The 25,573-nt window shown below is 46.7% G+C and overlaps 2 protein-coding genes across 3 annotated transcripts in view; both read left to right on the forward strand.

Annotated features, from left to right (window-relative positions):
- The window catches only part of LHX2 (LIM homeobox 2), a 35,046-nt gene extending 32,687 nt beyond the window's left edge, over positions 1-2,359 (forward strand). For both annotated transcript variants that reach the window (XM_072984652.2, XM_020793284.3), the window contains exon 5: positions 1,418-2,359. In XM_072984652.2, coding sequence (XP_072840753.2) covers positions 1,418-1,705 — 288 coding nt within the window. In that variant the 3' untranslated portion in view covers positions 1,706-2,359. The remainder of the gene's footprint in view (positions 1-1,417) is intronic.
- Positions 2,360-3,063: 704 nt separating this feature from the next.
- NEK6 (NIMA related kinase 6) overlaps positions 3,064-25,573 on the forward strand; it is a 113,569-nt gene continuing 91,059 nt past the window's right edge. Inside the window, exon 1 of the mRNA XM_072984655.2 lies at positions 3,064-3,229. The gene's annotated coding sequence lies outside the window, so the exon portion shown is untranslated. The remainder of the gene's footprint in view (positions 3,230-25,573) is intronic.

The raw sequence follows: 25,573 nt of genomic DNA on the forward strand, positions 1-25,573 counted from the left end.
GAAGGCGTTGGGTCCGATTTCTGTTCTGCAAATGTGGTGTCTTTCCATTATTGCCTATGAGTTAAAACACACATCACAGTAGATTATAAACTATTGCAATGTGTAATACGAAACTGATAAACAGAATAATAGACACAAAAAAACGCCTAGTTTGTTGTAAGTTAAATAAATAAAAATAAAAATGTTTTGGTTCTAAACTATGGTATGAAACCACAACATGGGTATAATTGCAGGGTTATACAGGTAGGAAAACCTGCAGAAATGTGGCATTTTGATTACATTGTATCCCAAACCTTTCTAAAAAGGTTGCCTCTCTGTTTTAAATTTCCATTTGGGTTTAATTCCTTTTGTAACACCTCGGTCTATCAGCGTTAAGTTTTTGCTTAGTTTGGTCATATGTGCCGATTGCCAGTTTTTTAACTCCTTTAAATCCTGGCAGTTACACTATTTGTTGAATGGGGGTGATGTTAAAAGTTTCTGCCGATTGGGTGGGTGGAGCCAGAATGTTACTGGAATGTTTGCCACACTGCCCAATGTTGCCAACTTATCAAGTGAATATAGATTTTGTGCTGTTTGTATCAGCTGTTGAATGGACCCCAACCGACTATAATTCCCTACGCAGCCACACGAGAAAGAGAATTATTTCGTTTGCCTATACCTAAATCCAAAGTTTAAAAAGTTACTTTTGAAAAGTAACTCTTCCTCATTATTCATGTTGGTGTTTAAATGCTTATTCATGGTTATTACTCATTACAGTGTTTTTAAAAGAAATCATCTCTGCATTAGCCATTGCCGTTTCATTTAAAAAAAACAATTTTACAATAGATAAAAAAATGACAGCAAGTGAAAAACTTAAAAACAATTAGAATGCCTTACTCATTACACTAATAGAGTAATTTGACAAGTACTTGTTGCATCAGCTTTGAAATACAAGTTAGTCTGAAGTTAGTCTCAACTCACATATTAAGGGAGATGCGTTTGTCCTGCTTTTACAATGTTTTCCCTCCATGCACACAATTCCATGAAAGCTCCCTGTCTTGAGCACTCAGATTTGCAAAGAAAGGCCATGTTGACCACCCAATATCCAATCACAATATAAAAGCAAGCTGGTTTGAAACACGTGGCATGAAGCCAACTCCGACTGGCATAAATAGACTTATTTTTCTTTTCTCCTTAAGGAGCTTGACACCTTAATGAGGCCACCTAGTTCTATCTTGTTTGCAACCTAATGACTAAAAGAGTAACTAATTACCGGTAATCAATAGCTCATTATTTCCAAGCTCTGTGCAAATCTCATCCAGGATCCACACAGCCCTGGGAAGACCAGTTTTCCGTTTTGACCCTGTGAAGTTCTTTAAGGACAACAATATCAATAATATATTCCCTTCTTTTTTTTCTTCCCATGGAATGGTCTTAGGTCTGGTTTCAGAACGCCCGGGCCAAATTCCGGCGGAATCTTTTACGGCAAGAAAACACGGGAGTTGATAAGACCGCTGACTCGGCGCTCCAAGCCGGCACGCCATCGGGCCCCGCTTCAGAGATCTCCAACACGTCCATGAGCCCGTCCACCACCCCCACCACCTTAACGGACTTAACAAACCCCAGTATGCCATCGGTCACCTCGGTTTTGACTTCGGTACCCGGCAGCTTAGACGTCCACGAATCTCGGAGTCCTTCACAGACAACGCTGACGAATCTTTTCTGATGACTCTCGTTCCCTTCCTTTTCCTTTTTATTTTTCAAAGAGAAATTATTCTTAGTTGAATTCCAGGTGTATTTTACTAGAGACTTTTCTCACAGCTGGGCTAGCCACCGCATAGAGTCCTTTTTTTTTTCCCGGGCAGTGGGAGAGATCATCGTTGGCCCTATATGTTCTGGTCTGACTGTCACGGCGAACTGAAGATTTAACTTGGAAGAAGCAACGTTTGTGTCCATGTACAGTTTTGTGGACCGGGCAAGGGAAGCAGCAATTAATTTAAGTTGGCTAAAGCTTCTGTAATTTTCAAAGACTGCCATGTGCCTTAAACACTGTTCCCCACCCCCCTCCCCACCCCCCTCTTTGGAACACTTTCCCATCTGCCACCACTTACCTTTTTTTACCTGTCTGTGTATTTATGACCAGGGCAAAGAACAAACAAACAGACAAAAAAGGAAAAAAAAAAGAGAGAAAGAAAGAAAGAGATACATGAAAATGTCAATACGAGTTTTGTTACTTTGGATCACTCCTAAGCCCTTCTTCTTTGGTTGTTCTGATGTTTTAGAATTTTAAAAGTTGGGGGGGAGGGAGAGAGAAAAGTCTGTTCAACTATCAGAATTTGTAAAAATCTAACCAGTAATAAAACCAGTTACAGAAAAATCACCATCAGGTTGGTTGGTCTTGTGAAGCCTTGTGAAGCTCCTCACTTTGGGTGGCCAGCCAAAAACCCATGGGAAGGGGATGGGGAAGCCGAGGTCTGCGGGGCTGTGCAGAAGTGTCTCTGTGTGTGTGTGTGTGGAAAATGAGTTTAAGGAGCAAGAAAGGAGGGATTCTGTTTCCCAACAAAAATCAAGGAAGAGTCCGGTGTCATCTGAAAGTCTTACAGATTTGTTACAGGACACTTCATCAGCTACATGACCTTTTAGTCACCGTGCTGGCGGATAGTTGTTTGGTAAGTAAGACCATGGACTCCCATTGTTTCTGGCTCTTGGAAAAACAGGAAGAGAGGATGATACTGGCCATGTCTTGTGGGTGGGCCAACAGTTTCTCACCCCTGCCAAGACGCTCAGCACCTTGGAGAACGTCACCATGGATCTAATGCAAGCGGAAAGGAAGCTTGCCTCCGCTAGGCTGGCTATATTGTTGGTGGGTGCAGTAATTCAAATACAAAGTATTTTTTCCCAGTCCCTGATCTGGAGAGAGAAAGGAACTGGAAGCCGGTGGCACTAGGACCTCAGCAGCAAAGCCTAGACTCCGCCCCCCCAGGGAATCAGGTGACTTGAGCCAACCAATCACCTGCTATTGAGTAGTATAAAAAGCCTGGAAGAGGTGGTTTCCTCCTATAGTCTACCATGACTTGCTGAGGAGGGTGATGTTGTTGTGCTGTCTGTAGCCTCCTGCTGATCAGTAATTGTCCTGCTGGCCAATCACAGCTATAGGTAGAAATAGCTATATTTTATTTTGGGAGAGAGGTAGGTGAGTTGGCCTCTGTCGGTGACTGTGGTTCTTGTAGGACCAGAAGCTGTGGGTAAGGTAGGTTTCAGGTCCTGCCCCACGGCAAGGGGACTGCCTCGGGCAGCAGGTTTGGTGCGTCATGAAAGGGCAACAAATGGTTAATTATTGAATCTGTGCTTATTGTGGTTTTTATGGCCACGCCTGCAGAGAGAACCGGTGGGATTCTCTGCCTCATGAGCCGGAATAATTTGGTACGGCTGCAGGAGAGGGCAGGAACCCAAAAAAGTCAATTCAATGTGTTCGGTCGGCCTTACATGTGGAGAAAGGTGTTATCTGTGATTTTTTAATGGGAGAAATCTCTGCCCCCTCCAGCAGCATTTTATGGCCTAGTGGTGAGAGCAGGAAGAAAAAACGGGACATATTTCCACTCCCTGTTTCCACACACTTTCTTTCCTACCCAATACACCTCTTTCTTCGCATAGCCTTTATCAAGTTCAGCTAATTTTATGTCCGTTGTCCTGCCTTCAATGTCCTCCCTTGGTTTCAGGTGTTATGGTATATTTATGATGATGAGTTTAAAAAAAAATCTAGGAAAACAGTTTCTGGGAAATTTGAAAGGATGTTAACAGGTTCATGGCGGGAAAGTCTGTAACCTTCCAGCTACCTGCTCCCCATCAGAATGTGGAAAGTTCTTTTTTAAAAAGTAATTTGCTTCCATGATCAATTACATGGTTAGATCGGGGCTAGAAAAAACAAAACGAAACAAAGTAAATAGTTATTGATAACTATTAGCTGTAACTAATTATTTCTGAGTTCTGCTCCCCATGCAAGTTTGCACTTGTTACAGCATTAGGTCAGGGCTAGAAGGGAAAAAAAAATCAAAACAAAGTAAATAGTTACTGATGACTCTGTTAGTTGTAACTAATTACTTCCCAGTTCTGCTTCCCATGCAAGTTTGTAACTCTGAAACCCATGTCAGCCTGACATTAGCTTCCTGGATGCTTTGTTTCTGAGTCTTGGGCGGCTGCTCTCTCTAACCCCTCCACCCCGCTGCCCCCTCCCGCAGTTCCCAGCTCTCTCTACTGCCACCTGCTCTCTTCTTCATGGTGTGTTTCCTTGGCTTTTTTCCACCTCGCTTTCCTCCCCAGAGGCGAGCCGCTCCAGAAATACGCCGCCGATGCGGCTGCTCCCCATCTGCCCCCCCTGCACCACCTCTTCCTCCCCCCCTCACCCCTACGGCTTTTCTAGTCAGCTGATCGTTGTAATAACAGCTTGAGCTTGCATCACCAAGACTGTGCGCGCGTACACACACATACCCTGCCGTCGGCAACATCTCAAAAACAACAGCCATAGCAGTGCTGCACCCCCTCTAAAAATATCCCCCCCCGCCGCCCCAAATACGTAGGGAATACCCAAGTCCTTCAGTACCACTTCATGATGGGGGAGACATTGTAAAATTATATTGAAATGTTAACTTGTTTGGTTTTGAATTGCAGTCCTGATTTGCACCCTCCCCAAACTTTGAATATGAGGGTCGGTATGCTCACAACTGGCATCTTCAATGTGGCGTAATTGATGGAGCGATGGACCTAGGAATCGGGAGACTTGGGTTCGAAACTCTGATTGGCCATTGAAAACCACTCGGTAAATATCAAGTATATCCTGTAAACCTTCCTAGGCCATAACAGAAGGCCGACAGATAAAACAGAATCAAAGAAGAGAAACTTATATCTTCCCCCCCCCTTTCTCTGCCTTTTCCCCTCCCCCACCTCCATTCCAGGTTCTAGCTAGTGGGAGACCACACAGGTAAAAATCAGAGATGGGAAGGTTCAGTGTTCAGACTACAACTCCCATGATCCAGCAACCAGCATGGCCCATGACTTTGAAAGCTATGGCTTGGTGGGAACTGTAGTCCAGAACAACGAAATGTTTCCCCTCTCTGATCCTGACTTACGAACAGCCAGTGCTGGACCGCACATTAAGCAGAGTGAAATGGTTGCCTCAGGTGGCGATGAGGCAGCAGCAGGATATTGCAGGAGAGAGCTGTCTGGCATATAGTCTGCTATGCACAATGCTGCTCCACCTTGCATGCTGGAGAAAATTCAAAACCGTAGCTAGTTGGGTTTGCAATTGTTGTTGTTGAGGAACTTGCATTTTTGATCCGGTAAGGCTTGAACTAGCTGATCGTGCCTAGCAGATCGTGCGGGGTGGTGATACTTTAAGACAGTGGTCCTCAACATTGGGCCTCCAGATGCTGTTGAACTACAACTCCCAGAAGCCTTCACCACCACCTCTGCTGGCCAGGATTTCTGGGAGTTGAAGTCCAAGAACATCTGGAGGCCCGAGGTTGGGGACCACTGCTTTAAGAAGCAAAGAGATGTCTGTTTCTCTTTGCCTGAGCTGTCTTCACCTTTGTATGTTGCAAATTATTAGCCTGCTTTTGCTTTGCCATTGGTCGCCGGGAGGTAAATGTGGACTTCATTTGCAAGCCTGAGTGCTTAGGCAGAGCCTTTTGGAAGGACTGAGTCTCTGGAGGAAAAAAACGGTATCACCTTCTAATGGTGAAGCGGACACCTCTTACAGTTTGATCCTCAGGTGGGTACAATACCAGACAGCAGGCATGCTGGCTAAGGTTGTAGGGTTTCTCCAGTCTGTGGCAGAGAATCCAAAGTCCCTTATTCAGTTACAAATGCCAACCTTGAAGAGGATGGAATTATAGCAGTTAAAGTGTATTAAACAGTTATAACTGTGTCATGTAGATTCGCGTTTGATGCATATGTCCCATTAATGGTCAAAGACAGTGGGGTAGTGCTAAATTTTGAAGAGCAGACCCTTGATATGACAGTCCCTGTAGCCGTATCCCCATGGAGAGCTAAATAAACAGACAACTGGCTCAATCCAGAGTCTAGCCACTTTTCATCTCCACACAGAGCAGGTCTTTTGTAGGGCCTGTGAGTCTTAACGACCCATTCAGGCCGAGCCACCCCAAAATATTTTCCAGTACCACAAAAATACTTTTCTTGAAGGAAAGATGCATTATTTTTATTTCCCCGCACCGCCGATCCTGTTTATGCTCTCCCTGCTAAGCCATGAGTCCAGATGTATTGGCTCCACTGTGTCATGGATAGAAAAATGGTTGTATCGAAAAGTGCTTTTGCTGTGGCGCTCCCTCTTTGCAGCTTGTTCCCCACGAAACCCCCTTCTTTGCAGCCAGTTGGCACTTTTAGGGCATCTTTTGGCAAACTTGGCATGCAATGCTAGGCCGCTGCTAAGCTGCGTGTAGCAGAAGATGTCCCCCCCCCAAATCTAGAACGTATAATTTTTCTCAGAGGGCAGGAGGCTAGACCAGAGTTGAAAGCCCTTTGCATGAGAGAGAGTGTGTCAAGACCTTATTAATTGCTGGAGAGAGCAGGTATTTAACAGCCCCCCCCCCAATTTCCCACCTGCCATTTCACAGTTGACTTCACCTCTGATTTCTTCAGTGGGGGAAGAGGGGAGGGGAAAATCTGACTGCGTGTCATTTGGGTTAACGAGACACATTATACACTGCCTCCTTCTTGTAAAGAACGTTCATGGGGGGGGTTAGGAATGAAAACCACCCAACTTGGAAATATTGGAGGGGGAGGTTTTTTTCCCTTTTGATTGTAAGGATTTCGAAGGAGAATCTGCGTTTTGTTTTGTTTTTTGCCCGTTTTCTCTTAGGTTGGGGTTGGTGGGCAGGGAGCAGCCCCCCCGGCTCTGGTGATCCTAGGCAGCCCCCTAGGCTGACCTTCCGTAGATCCGTCCCCATCAAAGGTCACTTCGGACTTCTGCAGGAGAAACCTTCCCTTTTTCCTGACGTTGGCAGGACTTGGAAGAGAGAGGGAGTGGCCGGGAGAGAAACAGAAAGTGGGGTGGGTGGGTAGAGAATGTGGCAGAATGAAACGGTGTGTGTGTATGTGTGTCAAATTAGAAGTTAAAGGCAACGTGTATATGGCTTCACCCTTGCCTGCTGCCACCGTGGGGTCAACCACAAAAGAGTCATACATCCCCTTGGAGATACGGGGCACATGGGGGTGTTCTTTGAATGCGGGGTGTAGTAAGCGGGACCTCACAAACCCTCCTTCTGCAACACCGCTACAGAGACGGGCAATTGTGGCCCCCCCAGAGGTGGTTGGGGCCCCCCTTTCATTGTTGGCATTGCCAGCCAAGGCTGATGGGCCCTGAAGTCCCAATGCATCTGGAAGAGATCCATGCCGTTGCTTGGCAGGCGGCCCATGCTGTTCCTAGGTAGCAGATTCCTCTTGGGATTTTAGAGCGGCTGCGTTCTCCCCGGGGAGGGACAGGCGGCGGCGTTGGCGTCTTCCAGCTGTGCCCCGCAGCTCTGTTTCTAAAGCAGCCCTGCTCCGCATTTCCCTCCCCTTCTCTCTCCCCGACCTTCCTTGTTCCAGTCACGTTGAGAAGCTTTTCTGCTTAGCTGAGCTGCTAATCCATCGCTCGGTTTTGCCTCGCCTTCCCTCCTCGTGTACCTGGAACAGCTTTGCTTCTCCAGGTGGGTGAGGCCAAGCGCTGCCTTTACCAACAGCATGAATCCAGACTGCTTCCCAGTACTGACAGACAGTACTGACCCCTAGGGAGCACAGCCCCCATCACAGAACTGGGGGACCCTCCTTTTCCCCGTACTGCTGCTCCCGAACCCTTCGGCCAGTGTGTCCACCAGCCCACACCAAAGGGTCAGTTCAGCCTTCAACTATTCCTTTTCCTGGAGTTGGCTGGGGTGGGAGGGGAGAAAAAGAGAGGCAGGAATGCTAAGGATCTCCAAGGAGAACTGGGGATGGGGGGGAACAGTTCCAGATGAACGGTGATCCATAGAGAAGGTTTCTTATGCAGGCTTCCATTGGACAAAGCAGAACTGCATCACAGCCGCCAGTAAAATCTCTCTCAAAACCAGGTAGGCTCACCATTGCCTCCCTTTGCAGGTTTTAAAAAAAGGTAGCAAGGACCATCTGTCTCCTGAAAATAACGGGGAATTCAGCTAGCTGGGAAAAAAATTGCACTTTATTTATTGCATTAATCATCTCATTGTTCTTGCTGTGAGGTTCTACTTTTCCTCCCTGTGTTTTCACAACAGCCCTGCAAGGTAGAACACCTGGCTGGCCCGAGACCACACACACACACACACACACACACACACACACACACACACACACACACACACACACAGAGAGAGAGAGAGAGAGAGAGAGAGAGAGAGAGAGGCTCTTGTTCTCTTTCATAGATATTTGCTTAAAGCCTGCATTTTTCGGTAGCTGCTCCCCCTGCCCTTCAGTCTACAGGTTCAAAATTGAGATAGAAGCCAGTGTTAGCTCAGGGGTACGCCTAGGACCTGATCCTCTGGGAACACACACACACACCTCCATTGGAGCTGCACAAGTTTGTTGCAGTTCATCCCATCAGGTTCAATGGGGTGAGCAGATGTGAATTCCTGGTGGATTGGGGCCTTGGCTTCCTTACGGAGAGGCTACATGGGAATAAAATGTGAGCAGAAAGGGGGGAAAAACAGCTTGGAAGCTGAGCGTAGATCTTACCCCTGTGATGGAACGCAATCCAAGAAATGCTCATTCCAGGGGAAGGCAGACAACTGTAGGTGTTAAAATTAGTAAACAATGCAAGAGGAGAGGGTAGAAAATGTTCGGTTTTTTTGTCAGGCGGGTTTTCCTGCCTTCCTTTCCCACCTGCACGCAAGCCGGCTGCTTAGCATCTCTGGGGCGGGTTTTGAAGTGTCTCACTTGCTTCCCATAAATATTGCATTTGCCTCCTGCGAGGCATTCTGACACGTTTTTAAAATATATACATTAGTACAGGATAGAAAATAGAAATGCCGGTTATTGCTTTTTCTTTGTTTGGTTTTAAAATTCAGAGTCACAGCTTATTGAGACAAGCCGGCTCCTTTTCGGCTTGTCAGGATTTCCCCCACCTCTCTCCCCCCCCCCAATTTTGTTTGCATTTCCCTTGTTCTTTGAACTTCCCACGTTTAAGCAGGTGACTTCTCCCTCCGCGATACGCCACGGCGCGGTGGAAGGATGTCAGCAGGTTCCCTGTGAATATATTCCCTGAGCCCTGCCACTTGCTGACAGACCATGTCCTCTGGGTGGTTTTTCGGCACCACAACATTTAGGATGCGGTGCCATCGTGTCCCTGAACACATCTATTTTCATCTGACTTCAGAAGCTAAGGCAGGCGCGTGGGAGGCCACGAAGGGATACCACGGGCTCCCAAATAGGGCTAGGAAACAATCCTGCTCCGGAGCAGTGGCTGCCAGTCAGAGTTGGGCATATTAAACTAAATGAAGCAAAGGTCAAACTCAATAGAAGACACCATCCTGCGTTCCCCAGAAGATTAGAGCAGATGGATATCAGAATTCTGGAAGGATTCAAAGCACCTAAGAGTCAAATGGAAGCTACCGTAATCCTGGACAAGTATGGACTTCTATGGGATTTCCTTTTGGGTTATGGCCTCCTGATATAGCTATCTGGCAGCCTTTTCCAAACTGGCATGCTCCAGAGAGGTTCTCACTGGCACTAGTTAGCAGAACCCGAGGTTTGGGAGGATGGGAACAGCACAGCCCATGTTTCCCATCCCTTTTTTGAGGCAGGGGAAAGAAAGGGGGAATGTCTCTTTGTCTACTTTCATCATCATCTTAGAATTGCAGAGCTAGAAGGGATCCTATAGATCATCAAGTCCAACCCCTCTCAAGGAGGCCCAGTGGGAGGGAACCGAACTTCCAGCATGGCCTCGCCTCCTGAATTTTATCTGAAGACAGACCATTGCAGACTTGAAAGAAAAGCTGGCCAGATTGCATGCTAGCGTGAGTGAAAGCAGTCAAATCTGTTCTCAGAAATGGAAATCGCAGGGGCGGGGCATAATGCAGAAAAATGCATGGTGGACCTGGATGGTTGGAAGCTCCTTCCTTGCTTGCTTCCTTCCTCCCTCTCTCGCCATCTGCATACAAGGCTGTGGTAATGGCAGCCCCAAGAATAACTGCTTAAGTGATGGACCTGCCATTACTGGCAGGAGAGTTCCCTACCCAAGCGCTTAAGGTCATAAAAGAGCTGTTACTGTTCCCTGGGACCGCCAGGCTGGGAAGGAGCAGACCTGAATGCGGTGGCGTATGGTGTGCAGACCCTCTACTCCAGTGTCTTCTTACTCAACGTTCTTGGACCTTCTTGGTGGGTGACTAGGACTGCCTCCCTTCATCCTGTATGCTTGCAACCTCTTCCATCAGGATGTGTCAATCAAGCTGGTTTCTCTCTGTCTGAAAATTATTTTCAGACCTGGAAGCCTGGAGTAGAAGGGCTGGGCAGCTCAGTGGTTTAGGTCTCCGGCATAAAGAGACAGAGGTTGGGAGTTCGAATCTCCCACTGTGTCTCCTTGAGAGGGGCTGGACTGAATGACCCAATGGGTCCCTTCCAGCTCTGCTGTTTCTAAGATGATGATAATTCTGTAGCATCTCCTATGACCAAGCTGCAGACAGGCATTGATCTGTTACTGTCTTGGCTTGGGGAACCAAGGTGCACCCTACTAAACCAGCAGACTTGGGTGTGTGTCACAAATAATCAGCTATATACCATATTTTTCAGTGTATAAGACACCCCCACTTTTCTAACCCAAAATTAAGAAATTTAAGTGAGGCTTAGCAAGTGTAGTGGGAAAGGGATCAAAGCCCTGCAGGATTGCTTTGATCCCTGCTTTCCCCTCCACTTGTTTTTTCTCTCCTCAGCTTACTTCCGTGTATAAGACGACCCTCAATTTTGTCTAAAGATTTTAGACAAAAGTATAGTCTTATACATGGAAAAATACGGTAATTTGCTTTATGACGTCCCCGTGTGGAAGGGGAGGTTCACTCCCTCCACCTCAGGCAGCCCAATTTCTTGGGGCAGGCCTGCTCCGTAGAGATCAGCTCCGCCGGCAGAATGAGGCCGGTGGCATTTCTATCCCTACGCTGCGCGCTTTAAATAGCATCTGCATGGGCCTCTCTCCCTTCCCCACCCGGATCGCTGCCACCCTCCCCTCCCCGCCCGCTGTTCCGAGCACGGCTGATCCACAAAGTTGCTCAAATGGCAGCTGTCACCCGTGAGGTGGCATTTTTCTTCACTGGGGCTGACAGCAGCTGTCCAGGAGGAGCATGAATGGAACAGAAATGACATCATGTATATTCAGAAATGACATTCCCGGATACACATCAGTGTCAGCAATATTTTTGATATGTTTGAGAGAGGAGGAAACGCATCCCGATTTACACCCCTGATTTCTCTTTTGCACGGCGCTCAACAGAAACACAAGGCATATATAATTGATGGAAGGTGGGCCTGGCTGCCTCCCGCTCACCCCTGAGCAAGACAGCGCTTGCAGGTTTTTTCTGCCTGACGCACTAGTTTTCCAGGAGCAAGGAGTGGATTTCCTGGACAATTTTGTGATTCACGAATCCAGAGCCACAATGGCTGGGCCTTATTCGCCTGGCGAATTTCGTCTCATGTTAACGATGAGGACAGATTGGAAGTAAAAGGCCGTTTAAAGGCTGGGAAGGTGTGAAGGGAACAGAGGAGCGACGGTTTACAGCCATGGATGCAATTGTATGGAAACGGTCTCTGAACGAGACACCCCAAGAAGCTCTTGTATCAGAGCGAATCCTAGGCAGCTGTTGCGTCAGAGCAAATGTCTGGTTTGCAGCCTAAGAAGCCGTTGCATCGGAGCAAATGTCTGGCTTCGGCCTAGGTGGGCTGTTGAACAGGACGGAGCACCAGTTTTCAGCCGCAGGGACAGCTGCATAGAAATAAACTCTGGTTTGCAGCTCAGGAAAATGCTTCAGAGGTCTGGACAGGGAAGGTTTCCGAAGCACAAGAGCGGCTGGTCAGTTACTAAGATAGTAATTGACTCACATGCACAGGAAGCACTATAAAAGGTTTCCTGTTTAACCTGGGCCTTTGGTCAGGCTGCGATCCTCTTTCCTTGGCTCTGGATTTTGCTGACTTGATGCCTGCGAGCAAAAGTCTTGGATCGTGCTGAGATCACTCTCTGTACCTGATGCAAACAGAGAGAGAGAGAAAAGAAAGGAAGCAGATGCCTGAAAACTTCCAGATGAAACCAATGAAGACCGACTCAAGCGGGATTGTTGGAGGTTTCAGGATTATCCCCCTGTCCTCAGCCCGGATTGCTGGGGGTCCTTGGCAGTCTTCTCTCTACCCTTCCAGACAGTTTCAGCCCTTTCCACTTGACCAACCGGCTGCAATTTGAGCTCTGAGGTTGGCAGCCGCAGAGTTTATATTTAAATAAGCCCTCTTGTTGAACTCGGACTTCAATATAAATATCTCGGCCTTTAATCTGGTAGTGGAAACTAGCGGGAGGAAAACGTACGGCCGGGCGAGAGAGAACGCTCAGCCCGACACATGTGCACTTTACCCCTCGTGAAGTGAGCAGCAGGTGGAACGGTTGACTTTTTCAACTCGGAGGGGCCTGTCGTATTCGTCTTGAACCGACCGCTCGCTCCAGGATTGAGGGCGTGTTGTCATTTCTTAGAGTTATACTCCCGAAAGAGCAACCGGCGAGAAGGGCTTTTGAACCGGGAGGCTGTAGATTTGGGATGGACCAACCTGGGCCCTTCTTTTGACAAAATGTTATCAAGAAACAGAATTATTTGCCCAGTCATGACGATTTAAAATGGGACGAGACGAGTGCCTGGTAGAGAAGGGGCCTCTTATGAGAGGCCACTAAGTATGGCATACCAAAAGGGAACCTCCAGGGTCACAGGTAGTCTACCTCACAATCAAGGCAATTTTTGCAAGGGGGGGGCAATTACTTTGTCCGAAATGAATTTGGTGTTTTGGACCAGTGTACTCCAGTACATCTGAAGGCAGTGGTTTTGGGGAGATCTTGATGAGGGAGCGGTCCAGGAGATAATGATCCGGAGGTCTGGTCCAGTAGATTCTTTCTGATTGTAGGGCCTCTTGCAGAATTAAATAGCGCTATGCCCCTGCAAAGCCACTATAACTTGGAAAAGTTATATTTGGGGTTGCAGTTCCTCCACTCTCTCAAGCGGCATCTTGACTGCAGCTCCTGCCACTACGGGGAACCCCGCAGAGGCTTGTTTGAGGGGGGCCTGTCCTCTTTGGGATTTCCCTATGGAATTCCCACCCTGTGACGTTCCCATAAGAGTTACCCCAAGACGTCCGGCTTTAAAGCCTTGAAGAACTCTGAACCACCGAGGGTTTTCTCCAGGAAAATGTGAAACGTCATTTTCCCCGACTGATACTTCCAGCATCGGTCATGACAGGAGCATATGTGGCACGACCGAGTTTGGACATTTCTGCGTTTCGATATTTCTGTACAGGTTGCCTCCCCTCCCCCACCATGATTGGGGGAATGGCGACCCACACATTGGGGAAACAGCAGGTGAGGGGAAGATGAAAGGATTGGCCTGGACAGTTTGTGGCTTTGGAGACCACACTGCATGAACAGAACCTGTAAAAATTCCCTTTTCCTCCTTCCAGTCTCAGCTTTCAGCATTAGCAAGTCTGTGGCCATGCTGGTGGTGGTGGATCTGGGAAAGCTGTGGACTTCTGGATGTCGTGGGACTCCGTCTCCCATCCTCCCATACTGTTGGCTGTGCCTCCATGTTCAGTGGTAGTCTACCTTAGAATACTGCCAGGATAAATTATTATGAAGCCCTCCTGGAAGCTGTGGCTGGATGTCCGGCTAGATGCAAAAAGGTTGGAATTCCAGAATCCCCCACCAGTCATGGGAGGTTGCTGGGAATCGTAGTCCAAAAGGTGAAGTTGTCCACACAAAATAAACTTGTTGGATGGGATTGCTGCAGTTCTTGTAGTTGTTGTTTAGTCGTTAAGTCGTATCCAACTCCTTGTGAACCCACGGACAAGAGCACGCCAGGCCTTCCTGTCTTCCACTGCCTCCCGGAGTTGGGTCAAATGCATGTTGGTCCCTTCGGTGACCCTGTCCATTCATCTCGTCCTCTGTCGTCCCCTTCTCCTCCTGCCTTCACACTTTCCCAACATCAGGGTCTTTTCCAGGGAGTCTTCTCTTCTCATGAGATGGCCAAAGTATTGGAGCCTCAGCTTCAGGATCTGTCCTTCCAGTGAGCACTCAGGGTTGATTTCCTTCAGAATGGATAGGTTTGTTCTCCTTGCAGTCCAGGGGACTCTCAAGAGCCTCCTCCAGCACCACAATTCAAAAGCATCAATTCTTTGACAGTCAGGCTTCTTTTATGGTCCAGCTCTCACTTCCATACATCACTACTGGAAAAACCATAGCTTTGACTATGCGACTTTGTCGGCAAGGTGAGGTCTCTGCTTACTTTGCTTGTCTCTGTTTGTCATCGCTTTCCTCCCAAGAAACAGTTTTTGTAAAATTTCGTGGCTGCTGTCCCCATCTGCAGTGATCATGAAGCCCAGGAAAGTAAACTCTGTCACTGCCTCCATATCTTCCCCTTCTATTTGTCAGGAGCTGATGGGACCAGTGGCCATGATCTTAGTTTTTTTGATGTTGAGCTTCAGACAATTTTTGCACTCTCCTCTTTCACCCTCATTAAGAGGTTCTTTAATTCCTCCTCACTTTCTGCCATCAGAGTGGTCTCATCTGCATATCTGAGGTTGTTGATATTTCTTCGAGCTATCTTAATTCTGGCTTGGGATTCCTCCAGTCCTGCCTTTCGCATGATGTATTCTGCATATACTGTAAGTTTAAAAAGCAGGGGGACAATATACAGCCTTGTCGTACTCCTTTCCCAATTTTGAACCAATCAGTTGTTCCATGTCCAGTTCTAACTGTCGCTTCCTGTCCCACATATAGATTTCTCAGGAGACAGATAAGGTGGTCAAGCACTCCCATTTCTTTAAGGACTTGCCATAGTTTGCTGTGGTCCACACAGTCAAAGGCTTTTGCGTAGTCAGTGAAACAGTAGTAGATGTTTTTCTGGAAAACTCTGGCTTTCTCCATTGCAGCAGACTAATTATTAACCTAGATTTCAAAGTGATTTCGAGAACCAGGACAGGAAACTTTCCCCGATCTGCCTCAAATATTTCTTAAAACAAACACAAGAAGTTGACTTCGCTGCTCCACGCAAGGCATCTTATGCATTTAAACTGCACGTTACCCTCACGTGCACCCGCCCCTACAGCTCATCGCGATCTGTGAAGTTTCCCAGATCTTGTTTATAACACGTTTGTCTAAAATTATCTCAAGGCGCGCAGCCTCCTCCTATGGAACAGATGCTCTATAACCCCCCACTTCTGTTTTGATCTCAAATCGGCGTGTTTAAAGCTGCTTGCGTGAACTATAAACTGAAACTAAGCGGAGGTAAAAAGGAAATGTTGTGATGTTTTCCACGGTGCTTCTGGGGCTCGGTTTGGAGGTTGGTTTTCACCAAAGGGAGCCCACAAACCTTTGAGATCTGCTTTGCCTTGAGTCAAGTTACTGGCCTGTCAGGCCCAATATAGTCAACTCTGGCCGGCAGCAGCCACTTCCAGAGTTTTAGGCTAGAAAAGCTGATGGCTCTGATATTCATGGAGTGGGGATCTGCCCTAAGTTTCTCTCTCTCTCTCTCTCTCTGTGTGTGTGTGTGTGTGTGTGTGTGTATGAGAGAGAGCTCTCCGAGGTGCTGAAAACAGTTTGACTACCTTGGATAGCTTGTGTAAAGTTTGAACTACAATCCAGAATGGATTCACCACCCTCTTCATATTAGAACCATCTTCCTCAACAGGAAGAGAGTTCTAGTGGTCTCCTACCCAAAGCTTAACCAGGTTCCTTTTTAAATTTAATTTTAATTATTTAGATTTATATCCCGTCCATCCTAGATCAAAGGTCTACTTTTGTTTAGGTTTTGAAATCAGACAGGATTGGAGCAGTGCATGGTGGTAATCTTTCACTTGTTGTTCCGGAGGCTTAGTAACTGTTTTTGTGGGGAAGTATCTTGAAAAATAATTCCACCTGAGTTTGAAATTAACTAACAACACATTTCGTTGCCCTGAAAGTTATGGAGATGTGGTTTCACTAAATAGTGGAGGAGGAAGATCACATGATTCCAGTGCTGGCTCACAATGTTGTAGGCTATCAGATCACGGGTTCTGTTTCTTATAACTCAGTCCTTGAGTGAAACAGGTTGTTTGTATTACTGTATCACTGTTGCCACAAAGTCTGACATATTCATCTCTGGCCTATATAATATTGATAAACAATAGTAATTTATTTGGGCTTTGTATTGTTTACTTTGTAAACCAAATATTATAGTGCTATAACTTCAGTATTTACAAAATGCTCTGCTTGTTCGTCGCCTATTATTACCATGTTGTATTGTTACACATTTCTGTTTTTGTATCACCGATTTTGTGTTGTAATCCACTTGGAGACAATTGCATGGAGAAGTCATGTATTAATTTCAAAAAAGTCTTGAGGCACTAGGAAAGAAAAGAAATTTTATTTGGGGATAAACGTTTGTAGACGGTAGCTCCCATCTTGAGATTTGATTTTGGTGGGTTTAATAACAAATAAAACCTTCTTGTCTCCAATGTGACACAAAAGTCCTGGTTGTTTTTGGTGGAACAGCCTAACACAGCTACCCCAAAAATAAGCGCGAACTCGAACTGACGGTAACATGGAACCCTTGAACTGGTCTTGAGTGCAAGGGGAGGTAGTGACACTTAATTTAACCAACAAACACCGGAGGCCTTTCTAATTTTTTTCCCTAGCTTTTCATGTTGATTGTAGTGACCATCCCTTGGGCATCGGAAAATGGGTATAGTTTCCTTCCTTCCTGTTTTTTCTTCTGTTAGCATTTAGCCCAAGTTGGTGTGGGTTGATTGGCCACGTGAATGACATGGGCCCCTTTGACACATCTCTTCCCCCCCAAAAGCTTTATGGTTCCCTCCTTCAGTTGGAAGTTGTTGGTATCATAAAAATTAAAGAGCTCTAATTTTTTTAAAAAAGAAGGGCTCTAAAGGGAGCCATGCATTTTTGTGTTAAGACTCATTACAGCAAACACCTGCACATGGCATGGTTTAATTGGGCTACAGCTGTTTTGCAGGGGGAGAGGGTGGGGGATTATGTTACATGGATGGGCTGTCGACGCGGCGTGTCTCACTGTCACAATCTCTCTCCTTTCTAGGTATTCGGGGGGGGGGGGAGAGAGACACAGTGAGGTCAGGAGCAGTGTAACAGAAACCAAGCAACCTGTGTGAGTGTCTGGAGTAGGGTGGCCACTTAAACGTCGCCAGAAGGGAGGTCAAAAGAGGAATGCTGGTTTACATTCAACTAGACGTGTTCACCTAGATTTGTTCATTCGGCTAGATACCTATCTGGCTGAATTGCTCAGTGGTTTAGGTCTTAGGATTTGGAACCAGAGATGGGGCGTTCGGTTCCCCCTCTGGGCCTCCTGGGAGTAAAGCCAGCCTGGGTGGCCTTGGGCAAGCTGCACACAGTCCCAGGTCTCACCACTTCTGAGAACTCTCTACCTGGAGTTCTTTACCTGGAAAACCCACAAAAGGACAGCCATAAGTTCGAGTTGACTGGACAGCACATGTTGAACATGTTAATTCACGTGTATGAATGCACAAGGGATGTGGTGGCACTGCGGGCTAAACCGCAGAAGCCTGTGCTGCAGGGTCAGAAGACCAAGCAGTCGTAAGATCGAATCCACGCGACGGAGTGAGCGCCCGTCGCTTGTCCCAGCTCCCGCCAACCTAGCAGTTCGAAAGCATGCAAATGCAAGTAGATAAATAGGGACCACCTCGGTGGGAAGGTAACAGCATTCCGTGTCTAGACGCGCTGGCCATGTGACCACGGAAGATTGTCTTCAGACAAAATGCTGGCTCTATGGCTTGGAAACGGGGATGAGCACTGCCCCCTAGAGTCGAACACGACTGGACAAAAATTGTCAAGGGGAACCTTTACCTTTACCTTTTTATGAATGCACAATCACAATGGATTTCTATAATTTAAACTGGAACTCAGCGCCTCTCACTTGGCTGGGGGAGACGGTGACCGAATTATCTGTACACCTGCTTACGGATGAGCAATGTCACGATCCAGGGTCTCCTTCCTCGCAGTTTTTGATCACTAAATCTGACGTGGGCTGGAGATTTCTTCGCATGGAAAACACCTGCAAATGGGGAACTGTCCACCTCTTTAAAAGCCGTCCTAAATGGAGGCACTTAGTTAAAAACATGAGAATCTCATCTTAATCTCTGGAACTGGACCATTGCATGTACCTACTGACTTTAGAAGACTAGGGTGGAGGGAAGCCGCCTTGCTTTTATACCATTTTAATTATTATTACAGTAGTTAAATGTTGCTGGTATGTTCATATTTAATTTTGATTTTTTAACTATTACGTTTATTGTTTTGAACTGCTTTTGGATGTCATGTTTGTTTAATATGTAAACTGCCCAGATTGGCCTTGGCAACTAGACAGGCGGTATAGAAGTCAATTAATTAATTAATTAATTAATTAATTGACTTCTATACCGCCTGTCTAATTAATTAATATTTGGAGAGACATTTTAAAGAAGAGACCAACAAATGTAATGATGTAAAGATGCTTCATTATGCTCATTGCTCTTGGCTCTAGGTATTGTCTTTTAATGATGTTACCCACTGTTGTATGATAAGTTTTCAACTTTAAATATCGTCTTTCAATGTTGTAAGCTGCCTTTCAAGGAGAAAGGCAGGGTAAAAATATTTTAAACAAATAAACAAACAAGCAAATGAGATCTGTTGGTAGGGTGTGCAATTCCCCAAGAACAAGCCAACATTGCAATGACATCGTCTGTTTCTCCCAGCCTTGAAAAATCTCAAGATGAATGTTAGTGGAAGAACAGAAACCTGGGTGGCCGGGACACCCAGATCCATCCATCCTCCACTACTTTGAGTGCACAAATGAAACTGTAATTCATAAAGACGAAAAGTCGAATCACATATTAAGGGGAATTGCATGTTTCCTGCTTTTACAGCCTTTTCCCTCCAGGAACATAACTCTTTCAAAACTACGTGCCTGAGAAATCAGACATGCAAATGAAGCCCATCTTCCACTGTGGCCGGCCAATCAAGAACAATCTAGTCTGAAAAAGGCTGCTTGAGGTAAGAGCAAGCTGCCATTGGGTCTTTTTAGCCTAGGTGCCAGTTCTATTAACATGTGAAAATACTCTCCGAGAAGCTGCCTTTCTGATTCAGATGAACAGAAAGACTTTCAAAAATCTGGCCAGTATGTTTTTTTTTTTACCTCCGCTCTCTTTTTTTCATGCCAAGCTTAAATTATGCAGCGGCTGCAGCTCGAGAGACGTGAAATATGCAGATGAGCAGATTCTTTTTGCCTCTTTCATCTCTCACAGCTCCGGCGCCGTCTAAAAACAGATTGTCGTGATCGTCCTCCTTCAGAGGAATGAAAACAAATCAACACCACCCCCGCCGCCACCCAAGCTGGGGGCTGAGTTGCCAATCCAGGCTCGCCGGGTGCTTGTAAAACAGCCTCCCGACTTTTACGCCAAAGCACCTCGAGCTACTCTAAATGTGGAAGAAAATAAAGGGGTTCACGGCAAACTCCCCAGGTCAGCTGAGAGAAAGGATGGGACCTCAACCCAGGGACATGGGGGTGAAGAGCGCATGGTATGGCAAAGTCTTACCAAGATCTTGCCAAAATGTTACCAAGATCCAGGTCTGTAGAGCCTGTGTCCTGAGCACACTCCTGTACTGCAGTGAGTCCTGGACCCTTTGTGCACGGCAGGAGAGGAAGCTGAACATGTTCCATATGCGTTGCCTCTGACGCATTTTTGGTATCACCTGGCAGGACAAAGTCCCAAACAGAGTAGTCCTAGAACGAGCTGGAATTTTTAGCATGTATACATTACTTAGTTAGGGACGTGGTGGCGCTGTGGGCTAAACCACAGAAGTCTGTGCTGCAGGATCAGAAGACCAAGCAGTCGTAAGATCGAATCCACGTGACGGAGTGAGCGCCCGTCACTTGTCCCAGCTCCCATCAACCTAGCGGTTTGAAAGCATGCAAATGCGAGTAGATTAATAGGGACCACCTTGGTGGGAAGGTAACAGCGTTCCGTGTCTAAGTCGCACTGGCCATGTGACCACGGAAGATTGTCTTCGGACAAACGCTGGCTCTATGGCTTGGAAACGGGGATGAGCACCGCCCCCTAGAGTCAAACACGACTGGACAAAAAATTGTCAAGGGGAACCTTTACCTTTTATACATTACTTAAACAGCGACATCTACGTTGGCTTGGGCACGTCGTTAGAATGGCTGATGGTCGGATTCCAAAAGATCTCCTGTATGGAGAATTAGTGCAGTGAAATCGCCCCAGAGGGAGACCACAGCTGCGATACAAGGAGATCTGCAAGCGGGATCTGAAGGCCTTAAGAATGGACCTTAAGATGGGAAACCCTGACATCTGAGTGTTCAGCCTGGAGGCAGGCGGTGCATCACGGCCTCTCCCAATTTGAAGAGACCCTCGTCCAGCAGGCCGAGGCAAAGAGGCCGTCCCGAATCCAGCAACATCAGGGAGCTGGACAGGGAACATATTGTATTTGTCCTCAGTGTGGAAGGGATTGTCACTCTCGAATTGGCCTTCTCAGCCACACTAGACGCAGTTCCAAGTCCTCCATTTATTTTATTTATATTTATTTATTTATTTTATTTCTATCCCGCCTATCTGATCATATTAGACCACTCCATACAGAGCATGTGACCATAGTCTCTCGAGACTGATGGATGCCTAATCCTATCCTATCCTATGGCAAAATCTGCACTCAGACCATTGCAGTGCCATCCCATTGTATGGTTAATTATTTTGGGCGAGGTTACTTTCCCCCTCTCTCATACCTCTAAATCCAGAACCACAGCATCCTGACATCTAGTCGGGGAAACAGGCACTTCTGTTATGGTCTATGTTGACGATCTGGTCTCTTGCATGTCCTCCAGTTCAGGGCCGTGATGAGTTTATCAAGAGTGCCAGCATTAAAATGGGTACGCAGCGTGTTGTGCACCACAGGGGTGCGTGCAAAAACGACCCTCTTGAGAAGCTGTGGCTTTTTAATCTCCTGAAACAGACCTTGTCACTAACCCATCGTGAGAGCTCAAGGCCCGTTTGTGTTGGAGAGACAAGCTTCAGGCTGATGTGCATGTTTGAGACCTCAGATTTCAAACCTTGGTCATCTCATTTGATTTCAGACATGTGGAATTAGGACTCAGGATGCAGTAGTCTCGGAGTGTGGCTTCTGGGTGCATCTTCCTCTTCTCCCCAAACAGTTTGTGGGGTGACAGATTACCTGGCTGTCCCCCATCCTCGAGGGCCGAGGAATTCTCAAGTTGCCTGTCTCCCCTCTCTTCCTCTCTAGCCATGAAAGGGGTGAGTCCCGCACACAGAACCTATGAGGTCCCTCCACGCTTTCTCCACAATCATTCCCTCTCATGTCTTCATTCAATGGGGGCTGTCCCGATCGAGCCACAGAGGTCTGCGAAAGTTTGGCATCCCAGAGGGCGGGAGAAGCCCAACGGAAGAGGTTAGAGAGAATGGAAACCTTCCTTCTTTGGCCGCACAATAACCAGACCTCCCAGCCTCTGCAGCTGTGTTGGGGGCTCTGAATACGGGGTTAGGAAGGGGGGGAGGAGAGGGTGACCCACTCTCGGCAACGCCAGCCTCCGAGAGAGACCCGGCTCGCTTTGGGAAGAGGGCCTAGCGATTCAGCTGTCAGTCTGCGAGGGCCGAAAGGGGCTTTGTGAAAGCCCTTCTCAGAGCAGCAAACACAGTTCTTCGCGGCTGCCCTGCGTTCCTCGGGGTGAATGCCGGGGCTGCCCCCATTGTTCTCCCCCTTGTATATGATGCTTTGGCGAGGGGACAATGAGCCGGTCAGGAGGGTCCAGGTTGAACAAGCTTCAGCTGCTGAAAACGTGGGGCCTCGGCCTCTACAAAGCCAGGGGACGAACTGCAGAGGCCGGGACTTGTTCCGGAGTCGCGCCCCCCCCCCCGGCCTTCCTCTCTTTCTCCAGCCTGGAGTGCCTCCACTTAGGGATCCCCCCCCCAAAGCAGGGGGCACCTCCTTGCCGTCTTCCGCCGGGTAGGAAAACCCTCTTTTGTGGCTGAAGCCACCGACGGCAAAAGAATCGCTGCTTTCCTTTGGAGAGGGTTTTCCGCGGGTCACCCAGGTGGCCCAGCCGCGAAGGCCCTCTCGGGTTTCAGCCCTGACCAGGGATGGTGGCTGGTGGCCGGGCGGCTTTCCGGAAAGTTCCCCAGCACACCTGCCTTATTTTTGTCAGGGCTTTGCTTTGTGGTCTTTTTGAATCGACCTTGTTCCCCCACCCCAGCACTTTCTGCTGCCCCTAAAGAAGCCCAACTACAATCTTATTGAAAGGAAAATCTTTCAATTCCTTCCAAATTCTTCTTCTTCTTCTTCTTCTTCTTCTTCTTCTTCTTCTTCTTTAATTCAATCTCCTTTGGTCCCTATGTGATTTGTAGAGAGTTTTTCTTTCCCAGTTCTTAAAACAAAAATAAACCGAAATGAAAAATTCACCCATCTTTCGCAGCATCAAGAATCTACTGATTTTGGCAGCTACCTCACTCTGCCTGACAATAGGGTCGGCCCTGAAAACTGGGTTTGCACAGTCCATATTCCAGAGAGGTGGCTGTTCCCAGCATGGAGTGAATGATTTTGTACCTGCCTCCCATCTTTGGATTTAAGGTGACGAGTCTTTTACAGAAAATGTTTCCATTCCAAATAGGAAATCATTTAAAATATGAGGAAATTGTTATAAAAATGAATAGAGCTGAAATCCCTGCTCATATTCAGGGGTGAAGAAATTTAGCAGAATTCCTTAGTCAGCTCTCATATAGTGGATATCTTTCTTTCATCTGGTGGTGTTTTTTAAAATTATAAACTTTTATTGGTGTCACAATGACTTCCTAAACATTTACAATACCTAACCAGTTCAGCATCAAAAAACATAATCTTGATTATTGCACTTATCTAAAATCATACAAGACAAACATATTTCACAATTTATTTAAAGATAAGCATCATTCAGAAATAGTTTACCAGAAATGGTAAAGAACAAATCCTGCCAGACTAATCTGATCTCATTTTTTTGATCAGGTCACCACCCTGATAGACAGAGGGAATGCTGTGGAGGTAGTATATCTTGACTTCAACAAAGCTTTTGACAAAGTGCCCCATGATATCCTGATTAGCAAGCTAACTGGGTGTGGGCTGGGTAGATGAAGCGTCAGATGGATACACAATTGGCTACAGAATCGTACTCAGAGGGTGATGATGAATGGCTCCATCTCTAACTGGGAGGAGGTAACTAGTGGGGTACCCCACGGCTCAGTCTTATGCCCGGTGCTCTTCAATATTTTTATTAATGACTTGGATGAGGGAGTGCAGGGAATGCTTGTCAGATTTGCAGATGATACCAAATTGGGCAGAACAGCTAATAATCTAGAAGACAGAAACAAAATTCAAAATGACCTTGATAGGATGGAGCACTGGGCTGAAAGCAACAGAATGATATTCAACAGGGATAAGTGCAAAGTATGCACCTCAGAAAAAGAAAACAATTGCACAGTTACAAGATGGGGGATACCTGGCTCAGCAAAACTACAAGCGAAAAGGATCTTGGAATTGTCGTAGATCACAAGCTAAATACTATATGAGCCAACAGTGTGATGTGGCTACAAAAAAGGCTAATGCTATTTTAGGCTGCATTAACGGAAGTATAGTTTCCAAATCCTGCGAAGTGCTGGTCCCCCTCTATTCAGCAGTGGTGAGGCCTGACCTTGAGTATTGTGTCCACTTCTGGACACCCCACTTCAAGAAGGATGCTAACAAATTGGAACAAGTTCAGAGGAAGGCGACAAGGATGATGATCTGGAGACCGGAAACCAAGCCTTTTGAGGAAAGGATGAAAGAACTGGGCATGTTTAGCCTGGAGAAAAGAATACGGAGGGGTGATAGGAGAGCACTTTTCAAATATTTGAAAGGCTGTCCTATAGAGGAGGGGCAAGATCTGTTCTCCATCATCCCAGAGTACAGGACACATAACAATGGGCTCAAGTTAAAGGAAGCCAGATTTTGGTTGAATGTCAGGAAAAATGTCCTAACTGTTAGAGCAGTACGACAATGGAACCAATTACCTCGGGAGTTGGTGAGTGCTCCAACACTTAGGCCTTCAAAAAAAAAACCTTAGATAATCACCTGGCAGATATCCTTTGATCTGGATTCCTGCACTGAGCAGGGGGGTTGGACTTTATGGCCTTGTAGGCCCCTTCCAACTTCACTTTTCTATGATTCTTTGAAGCAAATCAATTGTCTGGTCATGATCTATCACTTATTGGAAGTGGATTCGCCAAATCACCGTTAATCCCTCACCAAGCTCGCCACACATCGTTTTCAGGCATGTACATTTCACCAGAAAGACAGGTATTTGCGTGAACCTGCCCTTCCCATTTATATCCGGAGGTGCAGAATTTGAAACTATTTGTATAATTTCACCAGATTTCTACTTGATCTCATTAGAGCAGTGGTTCCTAACCGTGGGGTCCCAGGTTTTCTTGGACTACAACTCCCAGAAGCCTTCACCACTAGTTGTGCTGGCCAGGATTTCTGGGAGTTGTAGTCCAAGAACATCTGGAGGACCCAAGGTGAGAAACCACTGCACTGGAGTCAGGATAGGTCAGGCCAGTTGTTGCATCTGCTCCCGAGGTTCTGCTAACTCTGGATGAGAAATTTTAAATTCTTTGATCTTCTAGTCCTTTCTTTTAAAATCATACTTCCGTACGTAGCACCTCTTCATTCTTAGACATTGATAACGGTCGAGAGGAATGTTTTGGGTTTCCAGGAAAGATTGCCTTCTGGATCTGATGCTTAGGGCTTGCTTCTCATATATTTTCTCCTCTGTTCCTTTTCCCTTGTATGTTGCAGGGAAGAAATTGTCTAATTTGCTCCATTAAAATAATAATAAAAAAACCCTGCTAAACTCTTTGCCTTTTTTCACCCTACATGCCGGCCAACCGAAGTCTTCTGGGCCTTTGATCTGACCCAGATAGCGCCCGGTCCGTGGCATCCATCAAGATCGCGGAGAAATTGAATTAAAATCGCCATGCGCTCTCCCTGCAGGTCCAAGGAGTCCCGGCCTCTTGTGAAGAAAATCTCTTTGGAAGTTTCTTCCTAGCTCGCCTCCACTTATTGAAACTAAATTTCAAGAAGCTAATCGGGCAGAGAACGCCGAGGACGACAACATTAGAGAATCAAATTAGTGCAGTCGGATCGCCGTTGTGCTGACCTAGAAGACCATTAGGGATGGTCAGAATTAATTAGCTCTTCCTTAATGGAGCTCCGGAGGGGGTAGGTGATCTGGGCACAGGGGCCTGTCAAGGA

Source organism: Pogona vitticeps, chromosome ZW-PAR (assembly GCF_051106095.1).
Source record: "Pogona vitticeps strain Pit_001003342236 chromosome ZW-PAR, PviZW2.1, whole genome shotgun sequence".
NCBI classification, from domain to species: domain Eukaryota; kingdom Metazoa; phylum Chordata; class Lepidosauria; order Squamata; family Agamidae; genus Pogona; species Pogona vitticeps.